The sequence below is a fragment of the Rhinolophus hipposideros genome (genome assembly GCF_964194185.1).
Source record: "Rhinolophus hipposideros genome assembly, chromosome: 20".
Taxonomy (NCBI): Eukaryota; Metazoa; Chordata; class Mammalia; order Chiroptera; family Rhinolophidae; genus Rhinolophus; species Rhinolophus hipposideros.
The window spans coordinates 53,131,328-53,148,357 of NC_138066.1; the positions used below are offsets into that span (position 1 = coordinate 53,131,328).

A 17,030-nucleotide genomic window follows, 5' to 3' on the forward strand; every position below is an offset into this window, starting at 1 on the left:
CAACGAGCCAAATAGAAAGTGACAATCAAGCTTTTATTCACTATTGCAACAGCATAGCAAGAGGCCAGGAAAAGCCACTAGCCTCCCTCCGTCACCTACTCCTCCCGTGGAAAGGCAGTCAGGGCAGATGGTGTGCAGATGGAGGGGCTGTCCCATTGCAGAGGGGGCCCCCAAAGAGAAGCCTGCTGCTGTCTTACGGACTTGGGGTCAGGAGAGCAGGACAAGTACTGAGTCAGACTGGAGAGGTGTCTTCAAGGCCCCCAGTAAGGGGATCTGGCTGAGGAACCTGACAGAGGCCTTGGCTGAGGGCCCCCCCAATAAGGCGGCCTCTACATGGAGACATCCAAGAGCATGGCTGGCCGGGAGGCCTGAATCCTTGAGTGCAGTGTCCCCCGAGACCGCGGTGCCCTGGCTGGACACCAAGCTTGGTGTGGGGAGGGCCGCGCCCCCGAGGCCTGCAGGTAAAACGTCTGCGAAGGAACTCTGGCCTTGGGCCCACTCCTTAGCACCTGGTCCACCCGGGACCGACTCCAGCAGGTGAGGAAGGCAGGACAGAGACCAGGGAGCCGAACACAGCCCCCTGCCAGGCCCCAAGACACGAGAGTGCAGACCCTTCCCGTGGGAGCAGAGCTGGGAGAAGAAGCAGCCCACACACTACAGAGTCTGGGCCCATGGGCAGGGCGGGCATGTCCTCGCTCTTCCAAGGTGCCTGGTCCCATGGGCCTGCCAGGGGCTGTTGGGGAGGTCTACAGGCCAGCTATCTGCTGGGTGCTCACGTCTCCCTGGATGAGGCTGTGGCCGTGGCTTGACCGCCTGAGGGAGTCAACTGAAGCCAGCAGGAAGCAGTACCCTTCTTCCTCCCTTGGGCAGAGCCAGAGCCACTCCTGGGTCAGGAGTCAAGGGTCACTGAGAGGCGAGGTCACCCTGCTTCTGCACAGGACACCAGTCCGTGTCCGGGTAGAGAAGGCAGTGGACGGACTTAAATCTGAGAAGGGGGAAGTGGTGGTCAGGGCGTGGGAGGGGTGGGCTGGCTCCAGAGCTCCTCCCCACTGTCCACTCACCGTGTGGGGTCCTGCTGCAGGCTGAAGCCTCTGGCCACATTCACCACATTACGGGGGTTCTCAGGACCCCCGTAGCTCAAGGTGACCTGAGAGAAGAGAGGAGGGCGACATGCTCTTTCAGGGCCAGGCCTTGCTTCCTCCATCTACCTCAGGAGTCTCGCCTGGAGAGGCTGCTCGGCCTCCTGGTTCCCTTGGGGCCCCCACCCCATGCCCACCGAGGTAAGTCTGGAAGAGCACTGAAGGGCGATGCGGGCAGAATAGAAGACACCACAGGACGGCCACTGGTGGCCCTGCCCAAAGCCGACTGGCCCTGCCGGTGGTCTGGTCTGACTCCCATCACCACCCGAACTGCTGCCCACTGTCCAGCTGTCCTGGGCCTGTCCACATGGGAAATCACAGCAGCTGTCCTTTATAACTAGGCCCCCAGATGAGAATGGTGTCCCCATCACACTCGGGACCCTGGGTCCCAGCAGGCCAAATCCAGAGTCCACACTGCGGCCCAGCTCAGCCACGTGCGAATCCCTCCTGAGCCCTTAGTCCTTGCTCAGCTGAGAGACCATCTGGGTCAGGCCCCTTCAGCAACAGGCCCTCGAGGCAGGAGGGACAGCTGTCGAGATGCCAGGGAGCACCCAGCGACCGTACCTGCTGCAGCACAGTGGCGGCTGGCAGCCTCTGCAGGTTCTCCAGGTGGGAGTGGAAGAGCGAGCTGTGCAGCAGGCGGGCGCCCAGCAGGCCCTCCACAATGTAGCCTACCGTGCAGTCGTCCGGGAGCCGCACCCGCTCGGCTGTGCTCATGAAGCTGCCCAGGCTGGGGGTGGGTACTGGTCAGTGCCTCCTCAGTCCCCTGCACCCCCACCTGGGCAGCCGGCGCCCCCACGACCCCTACTCACCTAGCCCATGGGCTCATCTTGAGGGCAAGGCCTCTGCTCAGGCAGAATCCAGCCCCACCGGTAGCGAACCAGAACTTGACAGTGGTCACCTGGGGAGGAGGGAGCTGTCAGGGCTCCTCACCCCGCCCCTGCCCGCCCCGGGTGAATCACACATGTGCCCTTCCCCACGGGGTGCCCACAGTCTCGGCTGCCACTCCCTGGGCCCAGCACTCACGGTCCCACCTCCCTGGACCCGCTCGGTAGCCTCGATGGGGTGGTCCAGGCTGGGCCGCCCCAGGTAGATGTCCTGGCTGGGTGAGAAGGTGGACAGCAGCTGCAGCAGGCTTCTGGGATTCACGTAGTTGTCGTCGTCCACGTGGCAGAACCACCTGGGGGCAGTGGGGAAGTCTCTCGAGTGTGGAGCCTGCCTAGGTGTGAGGGCCCAGCTGCAGCCCCGAGCTGTCCGAGGGGGCGCGGCCACCACATACTTGCGTCCAGACTCGATGAACTTGTCATACTCCACCGACATCTTGCAGCACAGCGCCTGCCGGGTGTGCACGGCTGAGCAATTGGTGTTGATGACGTGGCTGCCTGCTGGGTTGAAAGATTGGGGACCTGTGAGGACCTGGGCGAGGCTTGGAGCGAGGCCTGCCCCACCAAGGTCAGGGCAAAACGTGGCTATCCACAGGCCTGGCCGTCTTGCCCTGCTCAAGACCCCGAGGCCAGATCCACCCACAGCCCTGGCCTGGCCTCACTCAGCTGACCCTCTTACCGACCTCTGTGGTCCAGGCAGATGACAACTGCGTGGGATCCCAGGAGTAGAAACTCACCACGAAACAGGACTGAGCGGAGGGGGGGACCCACCTGACTGGCGGGGCGGACCCGGGAGGGGCAGTTTCCTGGTGGGGCTTCTTCACGGGCCGTGGCTCGAGCCTGAGGCCCTGGAAGTCAGCCCGCGGCACGGGGAGGCGGACCATGGCGGGCAGGGGGAGGCCCTGGATGGATGCTGGGCCGGTGGCAGGTGGGCCTTTTACCAGTCAGTGGCCCTGAGCAGGTGGCTTCAGCCCCCTGAGCCACTGTGCGCAATAGAGGGGGGTGTGGCACTTCCACGAGGACTCTGTGAGGGTCCCTTGGGCACACTGGCCGGGATGAGGGCCACTCACCTCCCAGGAACTGTAAATCAGGGTCGTCCCCATCGGTGAAGATGAACGTCTGGGGAGAGAGAAGCTGTGAGGTGTCAGTGGCGCGCCCCCGTGACCCCCGGCCTGGCGGGGCCTCGGACGCTGGGAGAGGGGGCGGCTGCAGAGCGGGCCCTCAGGACGCGCACTGGGGCCCGGCGCGGGCCTGGGTGGGGGTGGCGCGGGCAGGGGAGAGCGCGGGGCCCGGCGCCAGCCCGCTACCGCCCGCCTTGCTCGGCGGCGCGGGGGCCCGGCCTGCTCCCACAGCAGCTCCGGGGGCTCCGCCGACGTCCGCTGGGGGAACCCAGCACGTCTAGAGCCCAGGGCAGAGCGAGGCGGTGACGCCCGGCGGCCCTGGGTCCCCGCCGCCCCGGGGCCTGGGGCCTGGCCCCCACGCGGGCACACCGCCCCGGGTGGGCGGTCCCGGGGTCGGTGATGTCGCAGCAGCCGCGCCGGGGCGGAGGGGTCCCGGGGCGGAGGGGTCCCGGGGCGGGGCCCACCTGCCGTCGGGCCCGGGAGATCCAGGTGCGCAGCAGCAGCCCCAGGCGCGGCCCGTGGTTCTTCCGGGTGGTCTTGACCGCGATGAAGACGTCGTCGGGCCGCAGACGCGGGGCGTGCGCGCGGGCGGGGGGCCCGCGCAGGCCGCGGGCGGGGGTGGGCGCCGGGGCCCGGGCCGGGGCGGGCGCGCGGGGCAGCGGCAGCGGCAGCAGCAGCAGCGCGGCCAGGGCCGCGGCCAGCGCGAGGCAGGCGCGGCACAGCAACCCCCGCGCGCGGCTCATGCGGCCGCCGACCGGCCGGCAGCGCCCGGGCCAGGCGCCCTCCGCGGCGCCTTTAAGAGCCGCCCCGCCCGCGCCCGCGCCCCGGAAGCGGCGGCCGCGCTGCCCCGGAAGTGGACGGCGCGCCGCGGCGGGGTGGGCCAAGATGCCGTTGCCGGTTCAGGTGTTTAACTTGCAGGTAACGAGCCGCGGCCGGCGGCCCCTCCGCGCCCCCGCCGCTGGGCCGGAGCCGAGGCCGAGGCCGGCCGTGCGGCGCGCGCCCCCGCCCCCGTCCCGGCCGCAGCGTCCCCGCGCGTTGGCGCCGGCAGGCCCGCCTGCGCTAACGCTCTTTCTCCCCGCAGCAGCCCGCCAGCTCTGTGTCGGGGGCGGGGGGAGCGGGCAGGCGGGACGGGATGAGGGGAAGCCCGGCCCCCAGCGCGGCCGCCCCGTCCGTGACAGCCCGGCCCTGCGCCCCTCCCGGCGGCAGGGCAGCCCTCTTCCTGCCGGGCACGGCCGGGGACTTCAGCCTGAGCGCCAGCCTGTCGGCCTGTACGCTGCTTTACGAGGTACCGTCCAGGACGGGGCCGGGGCCAGGGCGGCCGGCGCGCCAGGTGACCCCCTCCCGCCCCCGGACCGCCCGGCGCCCGGCCCGGCAGCTCGGGCCGCGCCTGGGCTGAGGTCGCGTCCGTCTTTCCTGAGTCGGAGGGAGCTGCGCCAGGACGGTGGCTGGGGACGTGTGGGGACCCTCGGGGTCCCGGGGAGCGGCCCTCCGATGAGTGCTTTCCCGCTCCGGACGTGGGCGATGAGGCTCCGGCCAGGGGCTGGGGCCCGGGAGCCGCTGGTCGACGTGCTGGACGCGCGGGGCTGGGCGGACGGCCCGCAGAGCCGAGCTCCGGGCGCAGCCGCGCGCGGGGGGTGACCCGGTGTCCGCCCACGTTGCAGGGGGCAGTGGAACCCATGCAGATCGATGTGGACCCGCAGGAGGACCCGCAGAACACGCCTGACGTGAACTACGTCGTGGAGAACCCCACCCTGGTACGGGCGCGGGGCCCTCCTGGGACAGGGGCACTGTCAGTCCTGCGGGGGCCGGCCAGGCTCCTCACTCCGCGCTGGCCTGGGACCCAGAGGCCTCTAGGGTTTCTAGCTGCCCCTCGGGAGGGGGCTCTGCACTCCACTTCTCCCCGCCGGGAGGGGCCTGCGTGCCGGGCCACCCTGCCGGTTGTCTCACCATGAGGACACGTCTTCCTTGAGGCCCAGCTCGTGAAGTCCTGTCTCCTCACTGCCCAGCCTGGTGACTGGCAGTCATGAGTGGGTGCCCATCTGGCCCTGGCCATTCCCACTCCACTTCCTGGGTGTAGCTGCACTCCAGGGGCCCCTGCACTTGCCGCCCGGTGTGGCCTGTCCTCGGCACCTGGATACTGGTCCATCTGGTGCCCACATGCCCAGCTGTTCCCATCGCGGCCCAGGGCCTTTCAGACACGGGGGAAGGGCCAGCATCCAGGCTGCTGCTCCTGACTCACCAGCTGGCGCTTGGGGTCCGGGATGCCTTCCTGAACAGTCCGCCCGCCCCCGTCGCTCCCCAGGATCTGGAGCAGTATGCGGCCAGCTACAGCGGTTTGATGCGTATCGAGCGACTGCAGTTCATCGCCGACCACTGCCCCCCGCTGCGGGTGGAGGCGCTCAAGATGGCCCTGTCCTTCGTGCAGAGGACCTTCAATGTGGACATGTACGAGGAGGTCCACCGGAAGCTGTCAGAGGCCACCAGGTGACGCGAGGGGCCTCACACCAGGAATGGTGTGTCCCCCTGGGCCCAGCCCAGACAGGGCGCTTCCGGTGCTGCTGTAGCGTCTGGCCCCACCCTTGGGGGACAGTTACAGCAGCACTCCCATGGCACAGTGACCAGCCTTGTTGAAAAGCCAGGAAGGGCAGTAAATGGCAAAATGCGTTGGGTGCTTACTCGCCCCGCAGGGAGAGTTCCGGCTCTTTATGGCATCCCAGCTTTTTTCTGCATGCGTGTGCTCATGTACTTATTCTGCAGCCCCCCAGGCTCCCCCTGTGCCCCCCTGCCAACTGGGTGCTCCTAGTGGGGGCTTTGGGCAGGCAGGGGCCCATGGGAGGTGCCCTCCTGCTGGCACATTGCCCCTGATGGCCTGGTCCTCCCCCAGGGAGCTGCAGAATGCGCCAGACGCCATCCCCGAGAGTGGCGTAGAGCCCCCACCACTGGACACGGCCTGGGTGGAAGCCACACGGAAGAAGGCCCTGCTAAAGCTGGAGAAGCTAGACACGGACCTGAAGAATTATAAGGGCAACTCCATCAAGGAGAGCATTAGGTGCCACTGCGGGGGGCAGGGGGCGGGGCGGCCAGGCCCATACCCTGGGGATGGCAGGCCCATACTCACAGCCCAGCCCACAGGCGTGGCCACGACGACCTGGGTGACCACTATCTCGACTGTGGGGACCTTAGCAACGCCCTCAAGTGTTACTCCCGGGCCCGGGACTACTGCACCAGCGCCAAGCATGTCATCAACATGTGCCTCAATGTCATCAAGGTGGGCCCTGCAGTGGGTGGGAGGGGTGGGGGTCGCAGAGCATCACCGCTTTGTGCTAGGCGGGGCCCCCCAGGCTGAGTCGGCCCCACCTGTCCACCCACCAGGTCAGCGTCTACTTGCAGAATTGGTCTCACGTGCTGAGCTATGTCAGTAAGGCTGAGTCCACCCCGGAGATTGCCGAGGTACCCTGCCGCCTTTGCCCTCCTCAGGCCGGGGCTGGGGGTGGGCGAGGGTGTGGAAGGCACTGCTTGCTCACGTGCCGCCGCCTACCCCTGCAGCAGCGTGGGGAGCGGGACAGCCAGACCCAGGCCATCCTCACCAAGCTCAAGTGTGCCGCAGGTGAGGGCCCTGGGGCCCTGGGCGGGAGGACTCAGCTGGGGCAAAGCCTGGAGCCCCACACCATGGCTGTAGGTGACACCTGCGCGGCTCGGGTTCCGTGTGGTGAGGCCAGTGTGTGACTGGTGCTTAGGAGCAGAGACGCTGCCTTCTGACGGCTGCTGTCAGGACAGGTCCCCGGCCTGTACGTCCCTTGCATCAGCAACAGAGCTGTGCACGGACGGCTTCCCCAGGCGCCTGACTTGAGGGAGGCACCCTGTCTGGGCTTTCGGCCATTGTCACTCACCGTCCTAGCTAGAATATCTGTCCCCGAGGCTGAGGAGCCGCTGGGGCGGGAGGGGTCCTGGGAGGTCTGGCAGCGTCCCCTTGGGACCTCATCCTCCCCGTCCCCCAGGGCTGGCTGAGCTGGCTGCTCGCAAGTACAAACAGGCAGCCAAGTGCTTCCTGCTGGCTTCCTTCGATCACTGCGACTTCCCTGAGGTGAGGGCATGAGGGCATCTGGGAGCAGCCCTTGCTGGGACGTGGCAAGCGGGGAGGGCTCATGGTCTGGCTCTTTGTTGGGGGGTCTCTCCCAGTGAGGTCCCAGGCGCTGAGTGGGCGTTGGGCAGGGCAGGGTGGCCTCCACCCTGGCTTCTGTCCTGACTGGCAGTGACCCCGGTCCCTGGACCGCCTCCCTCTGCCCCTCAGCTGCTTTCCCCCAGCAACGTGGCCGTCTATGGCGGCCTGTGCGCCTTGGCCACCTTTGACCGGCAGGAGCTCCAGCGCAACGTCATCTCCAGCAGGTGGGTGGAGGGTGGGGGGCTGGGCCCCGCCCCTCCCTGGGCCGCCAGGGCCGGTGGGCGGGCGCAGGGCGGCTCTGAGGAGTCTGGCGCCCGCAGCTCCTTCAAGTTGTTCTTGGAGCTGGAGCCACAGGTGCGGGACATCATCTTCAAGTTCTACGAGTCCAAGTACGCCTCGTGCCTGAAGATGCTGGACGAGATGAAGGTGAGGGCCTGGGCCTGGCTGGAGGGCGGCAGGCGAGGGCCGACAGGTGGTCTCTGACCAGCTCTCCTTGCCAGGACAACCTGCTCTTGGATATGTACCTGGCCCCCCACGTCAGGACCCTGTACACCCAGATTCGCAACCGTGCCCTCATCCAGGTAAGCGGGGGCACAGGCCAAGGCAGGGCGCTGCGGATGCGCCTGGAGGCTGGGCAGCTGATGTGCCCTCTGCTCTGCAGTATTTCAGCCCCTACGTGTCGGCTGACATGCGCAAGATGGCCACGGCCTTCAACACCACGGTGGCAGCCCTGGAGGACGAGTTGACGCAGCTCATCCTGGAGGGGCTGATCAATGCCCGCATTGACTCCCACAGCAAGGTGGGGGGGGCGCATGCACGGGTAGGGCGCCGGGGCGGAGCCAGGCTCGAGCCCCGCTGAGCTCCACCACGCCCCGCAGATCTTATATGCCCGTGACGTGGACCAGCGCAGCACCACGTTCGAGAAGTCCCTGCTCATGGGCAAGGAGTTCCAGCGCCGTGCCAAAGCCATGATCCTGCGGGCGGCCGTGCTGCGTAACCAGATCCACGTCAAGGTGAGGGCAGGGGCGGTGCATGGGCAGGGAGTGGTCGGGCCAGGCGCAGGTGCATTGGCGCACCTCCTGGGCTAACTAACGGTCCTCTCCATCGCAGTCCCCTCCACGAGAGGGGAGCCAGGGGGAGCTGACACCAGCCAACAGCCAGTCCCGAATGAGCACCAACATGTGAGGGCACCCGTCAGCGTCCAGGGCCATCTGCGTGCCCTGCCCCGCCGCCCCCTCGGACTTGGACATCTGGGCCTACCTGCTCTCCGGGCACTTCTGGAGGTGCTACCTGTGGCCCACTTGCAGGGGCCCAGCCACTGGACTCTGCCCGGGCTTCCCTGTGCCCAGCTTCTCTGCCCTCCCCGTGCCCTCCGCATGCTGGGCTCCTATGGAGGAGGGCCCTTCCTGCAAGGAGAGGCCTGCAGGGCTCAACCCTCGGCATCCAGGGTCCCGCCCACCAGCACTGCCTCCCAGCCTTCCTGTTCACGGGTTGCAGACGATCGATCGTGATGCTTAGTCCATTAAAGGGCGATCTGAGAACACACCCCTTGCACTGCTCCATCTCCCTGGGGCCAGGCTTTGGGGCAGGGCCTGGGCCTTGTCCCTGGGCTCCCCCTGCCTCATGTTTAGGTGGCAAGGCAGGAGTGGAGGGGAGGGAGCTAAGCCTCAGCCTTCCTCTGCAGGGCTGAGGCTTGTCTAGGGAAGTCTTGGGCTATAACAGGATCAAGGCAGAAGGTTCTTTGTCTGTCTGGTCCAACTCCACCCTCCCAGCTTGTGGTCAGGGTCAGGGGTCTTGCTGGGCCTGGGGACATCACAGGTCAGTTCTCTGCTTGCGTATCTTTGAAGTGATTTATTGTTCACTTTTGAACACACACAAGTTGCGAGAACAGGGCAGGTCCAGCCTGGGAGCCTGCTCGCTGGTGCAGCATTTCCGGGCCCCCAGGGCAGGTGAGCGAGGGGCAGACAGTCAGCTGGTCCTTCCATGTGAAGTAGCAGAGGACTCCCTGAGTGAAGGCGTTTCCTTAAGTGGGACTCCGGGCTTTGGCAGCAGTCCTGGGGCTCGTCAAGCCAGCGCACCACCCAGGACCTCAGGCAAGCCCCCAGGTTCCCCAGGCCCTGCCTGCTGAGGGTCCTGCAGCCGGGGCTGGGCCCCCTTCCAGGCCAGAGACTTCTCCAGTTTGGTTTTAAAAAGCAGTCCATGACCTGGCAGAAAGGGTGGGGGTGAGAAATGGGGCTTAGGAGGCCCAGACCCCAGCTGTCCTGCCCACAGGGGTCGGGGGAGGGTCTGAGGGTGGTGCACACCCCTCACCTGGGCAGTCTGCCATCTCTTTGAAAGCCCGCTTCTTGCAGCAGCCCCGGCACAGGTTGAACACACATCTGTTGCCCTGGACACAGGAAAGCCAGTGAGCCTGTGCGCACAACCCTTGGCCTGAGTGGCCTGCCAAGAGCACAGGGGGGCTATTCCCCAGGCCAGGGCCTCCCTCCCAGACTCCGAGGGGCACAGGCAGCACCCTCGGCAGACAGGGGAGAACCGCTCCCGTGGGTCCCAGGCAGCCCAGGGACTCTAAGACAGAGTCAGCAGGAACCACCCTGTCTGCTGACCCTGGGGCTGAGCTCTGCCCTGGGCAGTGCGGCAGGGCTGACTCACCTTTGGGTTCCCACACTGATCACACCTGGCATATTTTGCTGGCAAAAGAACACAAGGAGGTCCCGATTGAACAGGTGCGCCCCCACCACTGTTGTCTCCCACACGAAACCCCTACCACGCGTCCCTGCTCACTGTGGCCCGCCTGGCCCGAGCACGCGGCAGGCCCGGTCCAGGCTCCATGCCCATCTCTGCACCTCCCACTTGGGCCTCTCCAGGGCGTATGGGAGGGTCACAGGGCCCTTCCTGCTGGTCTCCCGTGTGGCTTGCTAAGAGCCACCTGGGGGGTGGCTCCCTCCCACGGCCCCACAGCAGGAGCAGCTTACGCTTCAGTGAAGGGTCGAAGGTCTTGTGAGGGTTCCTCAACTGCTTCTTCTGCTTATTCTTGGACAAGACGTCCATGCTGCCCTCCTCTTCCTCCAGGGCCCGCTTGCTGCCAGCACCCCCGTTCTCCTTGCTCCCCTCCTTGGGCCTGAAAGGGAAGGGCAGTGGGCAGAGCTCAGCTCTGGGGCTGCTGGGGCTGGGCTGGCACACAGGTTGGGACACTGGGACTCTAGGTTCTGAGCCACTGAGCCCCAGCCTGGCCCTGCCTCTGAGAACCCAGAGGAGATCCAAGGGTCGCCCTCCTGACTGACCCCAGGACAAATCCACCCAGGGCCAGAGATAAAGATTTAAAAACTAAGCATCTGCTGACGAGAGATCCACTGGGCACCTGGCAGGATGGGGCTGAGTGGCAGTGCCCGCCCCAGCCCTCGTGTCACCCCTCCTGGCTCATGGGCCACGGCCCAGTGCCTGTGGGAGCTCACCCTGGCCGGAAGTAGGGCTGGCAGATCCAGTGGAAGAAAGGCAAGCCGCCCGCAGGCTTCTCCCCTTCCTTCTGCCTGGCCATGTCCTCCTGCAAAAGCCCAGGGGGCCATCGTCAGCACCCAAGCCTCCTCCCACCAGCTGGGCGTCTCGCCAGCCCTGCACGTGCCTGACACCGCAGTTTCAGCTCCCGGCTCACGGCCACCACGCCCTCCAGCGTCTTGGCTTTGGCAAGCTCCTCTCGAAGCAGCTGGTGCACCTGCAGGCTGAGATGGACGCCCCGTCACGGTGGGCCCACCACCCAGCTCCTCACCATCCACCCTGAGCCCTGGGCACAGGGCACTGCCTCTCTTCCTCCCCAGGCTTCCCGCCTGACCTGTCACCCTGGCCCTTCCAGACCTGACTTGGTGGCAAACTGTTTCCAGACAGCTCCGTCTTAAAACCCCCAACGCCCCAGGTAGGGCTCAGACCCACAGCATCTGCCTAGCGGGGCGACTCACGTGTGATGCCACAGCTTGAAGAGGTGGGCCCGGACGTAGGACAGGGGGCAGGGGTGCTGTCGCACGATGTCCAGGTACTCCTCGGCCAGCTCCCACACGGCCGGGCTGCGGCCCTCGAACAGGGCGGGGTTGTGCAGATTGCCCTCTGCAGGGGGAGGGGCTTGAGGCTGTGGCCCCTCCTGTCACAGGACATGCCCACCCCCACCCCACATCATAGAGGGCAAGGCTGGCCCCGCTCAGGCTGCATGTGTGTGTGGAGGGGCACAGCCTCACCTGCACTCATGACGCCCTGCACCCCCGTGTCCTGGATGCAGCGCTCCACGTCCCGCAAACACTGGATGTTCCCATTGGCAAACACGGGGATGGCCACGGCCTTGCTGCTGGGAACAGTGCGACACTCAGCCTGGTGGCAGCGCCCAGGCCCAGCGCCCCCACTCCCCGCCAGGTCCCCGCCACGTCCCCTCACCGCACAGCCTTGATGTGCTCCCAGGACGCGGAGCCCGACAGAGGTCCCTTCTGCTCCTTGGTGCGCCCATGCACTGTCAGCAACTACGACAGAGCGCCTGGTTCAGCCCCCACACTGACCCCCCGGGACCCTCCCCGTTGGCTTCTGGGCATCAGCTTCCCACACAGTGCAGGAAAGGCTTCCCTGGGCCTGGCTCTCAGTCCTGCCCCCAGCAGACCCGGGTGCCCCAGGCTGCATGTGGGGCCAGCTGATGGGGAGGGGAGAAGAGGGAGGGCCCGGCACCCCCACCCCCACCCCACCCCGTACTTTCCCCCCTCATCAAGCGTTGCCTCAAGGTCACCGTGATTCTTGTCCACCCCCCACCCCTCCCAGGGTGAGCTGCTCGCGGATAGTTCCTGGGGTTAGGGCCCCCCAGGCACAGGGTGGGGAACGGCCCATGGCCTGCTCACCTGACAGCCAGCCTTCTCCAGCATCTGGGCATACCTCACGGTCTTGTCAATCTCTGGGAAAACACGGATTTTGCACGTGACCGGGACAGAGAGTTTCTCGTGGGCCAGCAGAACTGGGGGAAAAGGAGAGTTGGCTTCTGAGAACTGTGGCCTTCACCCTCAGGCAGGCTGTGGGGACGCACAGCTAAGCTGCCAAGGGAGCACAGGCCCCGCACACATGGTCCCCACTTGATGGCAGCTGAGACAGCCGCCTTTGTCCCCCCTGACATAGGAGGGGCCAGAGCTGGGCAAGGGCACTTGCTCTCTGGCATGGGACAGGTGCCTCTGCACAGCCTCCACCTACCGCAAGGAGCACACCGCGGCCAGGACTCTGCTGCCCACGGCCCTGTCACCCGCCCGCTCACCCCGCACGTGCCCGACTCACTCATGCTCTGCAGCAGGTCCCACTCGTCCTGTAGGAAGGCTCCGTAGTGGCCTGCAAATGACAGCATGTGCTCTGCATTCTCCTCCCCTCACGTCCACACAGGCCGTGAGGGCCTGCACGCTCGTCCAGAGCCCTGGGCTGGGGCCTCCTGAGGCTCCCCAGGAGGGGGTGTCTCAGCGGGGCGGTTTCTAGACACCAGACTTGTCCAGCTGCCTGAGCTCAAGGGTGCTGATGCAAGGCCCACCCCGCACGGCCTCTGCCCAACCAGCCACTTCTCAGGCCCAGCGGGGAGGAAAGGCCGAACCCCACGAGGGGCATGGCAGCACAAGGATGTGACAGGGACCTCCTTCCAGCAAAACATTTATCCGGAGGGAGCCCAACGACCTCCCAGGCACTAGAGGAAGTGAGGACCCTCTGAGAGGCCACAGAACCCTGTCCTCACACTCTGCGCCCGAGAAGGGCAGCCCTGCGGTCCCCTCACCCTGGCCTGAAGCAACTGCTAGACATGACACTGAGGCCCAACTCACCTCGCTTGGCGATCATTTGTGGGCAACCCAGATTCAGGTCGATGCCATCGCAGTAACCCTGAGCCAGGAGAGCTGCCTGGACAAACACCTCTGGGTCGTTGGCACAGAACTGGAAAAGATAGGCCTGTCACCACAAACCCCAGCCAGGCTCTAGTCCCTTTGGCCACCTGGCTCCACAAGGATTCACATGGGACAGTGGGGAAGGGGGGTTTCTGGGGGTTGACTATAGAATGGCGTTCTGTCCTTTATGCTTCTGAAACGACGAAGTTAGGACACATCCCTACACCACCAGGAAAGTGCATTACAGATTCACAGAATTTCTCTCAGTTGTAACAGAAAGCCAGTGTCACAGACTTTCCTGAGGGCAGCCATTCTTTCTAATCGAAGACAGCAAGTGGGGTGATGTCACAGGACTACGGATCTTTCGTGGCACCCACCTGTCCATTCACCAAGGTCTGAGCGAGCTCCCTGGGAACCAGATGTAGGTGCGCCTGGCGCGTCTATGGCCCGCCCGCCTGCCCCGTCCTCCCTTCCAATCAGGAAGCTGTTTCTGGAAAGGCACTCAAGGGCAGGGGCAGGCTGCCCACCTGCACGATGAGGGGCCGGTCCTCGGGGCACACTTCACAGTACAGGTTCTCCTTCCGGTAGTTGGCATCGCGGACGAAGACCTGGGCGTGCAGCATGGGGGTGTAGCAGAGCTGGGCCCCGTGGCGGCGGCTCAGCAGTCTCCAGGCCAGCTCGCTCTGGTCCACCATGGGGGCCACCACGTGCCGGGCCCCCCCCAGGGTGCGGCTCCAGAACTCGAAGCCCTCCAGCTTCGGCATCTCCACGCTGCAAGGGGGAGAATCCCAGGGCTCAGCCATGGCCCAGGAGAGGCAACGCCGGCAGAGGACCAAGCTCAGGTCGCGCTCCCCACCCCCCCGAAGCCAGTCCAGTGCTGCCCCACCGTCATGAGTGAGGACAGTAAAGGCATGTGTTGATGCAGGCCAAACACTGAAACCCAGGGCCATCACCTTCCGGTGGAGACCCTGGGCAAGTCAGGCAGCACCTCTGAGCCTCAACCCCTCCCTCGTTAGCGGGATGAAGATGTTTGCCTGGCGGGACGGCGTCTAGACTCAACACCACCCTGAAAGCCGTCCCAGTGGGCGCCTGGTCACAGCAGGCCTCCGTAACAGGCAGCTCTCACTGCGGTTCCAGCCCGAGGCAGCACCCTGCGGCCACGTCACGCAGACGGGCGACCAGGCCTGGCCTCGCAGCCACCCTCCCCGGGGTCCGGGGCCGTCCCAGGGCTGTCGGCCACACGGAGCGGACAGCGCCCCCCTGCCCGCCGCCACCCGCCATCCTCCCGGGGCCGGTGCGGGAAGCAGCGCTCTCTCCTCCGGCTCGTGGTGGCCGCAGCCGGCCGACCGGGGACCCGCTTCCCCAGCGGCCTGGCCCCGCCCCGGACCCCGAAGCTCCAAAGCAACGGAGGCTTTCTCGGCGGGCGCGCAGTCACCGTGCAGCTGTTCACAGGGTCACTTCAATAACTGAAGTGCCCGGCTGCGCGTCTGGAACTTGTGAAACGACACGAGAACCATCTCAGCGCCATGTAGTCCCCGAACCCCCGGGCAGAGTGGGTCCGGGCAGCCGACGCCGGTCCGCGTGGAGGAGCCCGGCGGCGGCAGCGCTCGGCAGCCGCGAGCGCCTCGGCCAAACCCCGCGGGAAACCCACCTGAGTCGGCCCAAGCCTGGGCGCCCGCCGAGCGAGGTCCTCCTGGGGCGGCCGGCGGGGCTCCGGGCTCGCGCAGGGGCCAGAACCGCCAGGCCGAGGCCGCCGCCGGGCCGCCGCCGGGCCCAGCGCTCCGCGCCCGGGCCGCCGGAAGGTGCGTCCGCCAGGGAGGTCCGGGCGGCGCGCGGTGCTGCGGGAAACGCGTCCCCGGGAAACCGCGCCCGGCCGCCGAGAGGCCCGCCGCGAGGCCGGGGCCGCGCTCGGGCTCGGAGGTGAGGCCACGCCGGAGTCCCGCCCCAGCCCGCGGCCCGAGCAGGACCACTCCTCTCAGGAGTGTTTTCCTTCCTGCCAAGCACCGCGTCCGGGGAAGCCGCCTCGGCCCCGCGCACTGGGGGCCACGGGCCTCCTGCCTCCGCCTCCCCCTCCTCCTGTGCACAGTTCACAGCCGCCGACGTCCGTCTGCACGAGGCTAACGCCGGCCCACCATGCGCGATGGGGCCCAGCCCGGGCCACTGGAATTCTCCAAAGTGACGAAACGGCAGCGTTGCCAGTGGCAGTGCTTCGGGTGTCGGAGGTGGAGACAGTGATACCAGGACTGGGACGTGGCGCCACTGTCAGCCCCACTGTGTGACAGGGAGTGCCCTTGGCCAGGCCTCCTGGCGCCGCACCTCCGACCTTAAGCACAGCGCCCCATCCCCCACCCAGGCGCTCTGCGCCGGTTCCCACACCACGTGCCGGGCACCCTCCGGTCTCAGCGCCTCCCGAGCTGCGCGCGCGAGGCCAAAGCATCACAGCCTTCACACTTCCGGGTTTTGCACTAGTAAAATGAACCTCACCTGTTCCTTTTTACCTCTTCCAATGCGGCTACTAGGAATGTTCAGTTTACATGTGTGGGTGGGGGTTCTGGAGTAGAACATGAAGCAGCTCACCGCACCATCTGGAGAAGCAAGGATCAATCCAACTGGACAGAACTGTTCACGCACTCGCCCCAGGGCTCCGGAAGGTGGCCAAAGGCATGTGACATTTGAGAAACACTCATTATTTAAAAACTAAGTACGCGCTATCAGTAGGAAGTAAGAACAGTGGGATACTGGAGTTTCCTCTGGGACCACTTTCGTTTCCTCCCAGGAGAGCAAGGTGGGTCTGGGGGACCCGAGCCCCCTGCTGACACTGGAGAAGGCTGCCCCACTGGGGGAGGGGAGCCCAAGAACAGTTGCAACCACAGTAGCAAACTGTAAGGTTAATGTAACAGCCATCTCTAAGCAGACAGTCGACCCCTTTCTTGTGGTATCTTTAGTTGCATGGTGATAGCCCCTCCTTTGTTCCTGACATTGGTAATTATTAATAGACAACTTAGATGAAGTGGACAAATTCTTAAAAACACACAGACTACCAAAACTGACTCAAGAAGTAATAAAACACCTGAATAGGCCAGCCACAAGTAGAGCGACCGAATTATCATTACATCCATGTCGTGGATACTACACAGCATTAAAAAGGAACAAAGTATCGATATGTGCAGCACTCAGAGGGTCCTCAGGAAAATTATGCTGAGTGAAAACAGCCAATCTCAAAAATACGTCTGGTTGCATTTATAGACTGGCCTTGGAGTCACCTCATTGTAGAGATGGAGAACAGGTTAGAGATACCAGGGGCGCGGCTTGGGGGACGGTGTGGGAGGCAGCCTTATAGTGATGCAGCAATTCTTTCTTGCTGGTGGTGCTGCTTGCACAGATCCACACGTGATAAAATCGCACTCCTCCACACACACATACACACACGAACACAGGTAAAACTGGCGAGCTCTTTGTGCTGATGCCCACGTCCTGGTTTCCGTACCGTACCGCTGACCTACAAGGTGGTGTTGTTGCGTCCTGCACAACACAAGCCGTGGGAAGGCGAGGGAGGCGGCGAGGGTTAAACTCTCATAAAGAGACAGAGACTCAAATATAGTTAAACCACAGAGGACCAAGGGACTGACAGCCTCAAGGGACTGGAGCCCCGAATTGGGTCACCGTGGGTATTTATTGATTTTTCACAATAGAAATCACATGATTAAGGGCAGGGTCTGTGAAACTCTTACACCATACAATAATCATTCATTCCAAATCCCATAATTGTCCCAAAGCAACAGATGCACACCATCCCCCAAATGACCAAGGTGTGGTGTATACAATCCCTGGGGGAACAAGTCTCACAA

At 65.1% G+C, this 17,030-nt stretch overlaps 3 protein-coding genes across 10 annotated transcripts; 1 reads left to right on the plus strand and 2 right to left on the minus strand.

The window, feature by feature from the left end:
* Window positions 1-13: 13 nt before the first annotated feature.
* On the minus strand, window positions 14-3,947 carry RFNG (RFNG O-fucosylpeptide 3-beta-N-acetylglucosaminyltransferase). Of its 4 annotated transcripts, none has more exons than XM_081030098.1 (8): window positions 3,609-3,939; window positions 3,094-3,142; window positions 2,419-2,521; window positions 2,166-2,319; window positions 1,952-2,040; window positions 1,704-1,869; window positions 1,062-1,147; window positions 14-985 (listed from the first exon to the last, which is right to left on the minus strand). In XM_081030098.1, the coding sequence occupies exons 1-8, from the start codon at window positions 3,885-3,887 to the stop codon at window positions 904-906; spliced, it is 1,008 nt and encodes a 335-aa protein (XP_080886224.1). In that variant the 5' UTR covers window positions 3,888-3,939; the 3' UTR covers window positions 14-903. The 4 variants fall into 4 exon arrangements, with proteins under 4 accessions (XP_080886224.1, XP_080886223.1, XP_080886222.1 ...); XM_081030097.1 differs by having other exon boundaries at window positions 2,419-2,524; window positions 3,609-3,935; XM_081030096.1 differs by having other exon boundaries at window positions 2,166-2,521; window positions 3,609-3,947.
* On the plus strand, window positions 3,415-9,143 carry GPS1 (G protein pathway suppressor 1). 5 transcript variants are annotated; one of them, XM_081030038.1, is made up of 15 exons: window positions 4,015-4,062; window positions 4,226-4,429; window positions 4,806-4,898; window positions 5,447-5,628; window positions 6,029-6,193; window positions 6,277-6,412; window positions 6,517-6,594; window positions 6,691-6,751; window positions 7,143-7,228; window positions 7,436-7,530; window positions 7,627-7,732; window positions 7,807-7,887; window positions 7,968-8,105; window positions 8,185-8,319; window positions 8,417-8,850. In XM_081030038.1, the coding sequence occupies exons 1-15, from the start codon at window positions 4,030-4,032 to the stop codon at window positions 8,489-8,491; spliced, it is 1,668 nt and encodes a 555-aa protein (XP_080886164.1). In that variant the 5' UTR covers window positions 4,015-4,029; the 3' UTR covers window positions 8,492-8,850. The 5 variants fall into 5 exon arrangements, with proteins under 5 accessions (XP_080886168.1, XP_080886167.1, XP_080886166.1 ...); XM_081030039.1 differs by having other exon boundaries at window positions 6,694-6,751; XM_081030042.1 differs by lacking the exons at window positions 4,015-4,062; window positions 4,226-4,429 and adding an exon at window positions 3,415-3,633.
* Window positions 9,136-14,973, minus strand: DUS1L (dihydrouridine synthase 1 like). The gene is made up of 14 exons (XM_081030062.1): window positions 14,834-14,973; window positions 13,710-13,953; window positions 13,123-13,231; window positions 12,596-12,646; window positions 12,172-12,284; window positions 11,723-11,805; window positions 11,530-11,633; window positions 11,257-11,401; window positions 10,926-11,022; window positions 10,759-10,847; window positions 10,279-10,424; window positions 9,956-9,993; window positions 9,617-9,692; window positions 9,136-9,510 (listed from the first exon to the last, which is right to left on the minus strand). Exons 2-14 carry the CDS (start codon window positions 13,944-13,946, stop codon window positions 9,371-9,373), a joined length of 1,428 nt encoding a protein of 475 aa, XP_080886188.1. The 5' UTR covers window positions 13,947-13,953; window positions 14,834-14,973; the 3' UTR covers window positions 9,136-9,370.
* Between the last annotated feature and the right edge of the window lie 2,057 nt (window positions 14,974-17,030).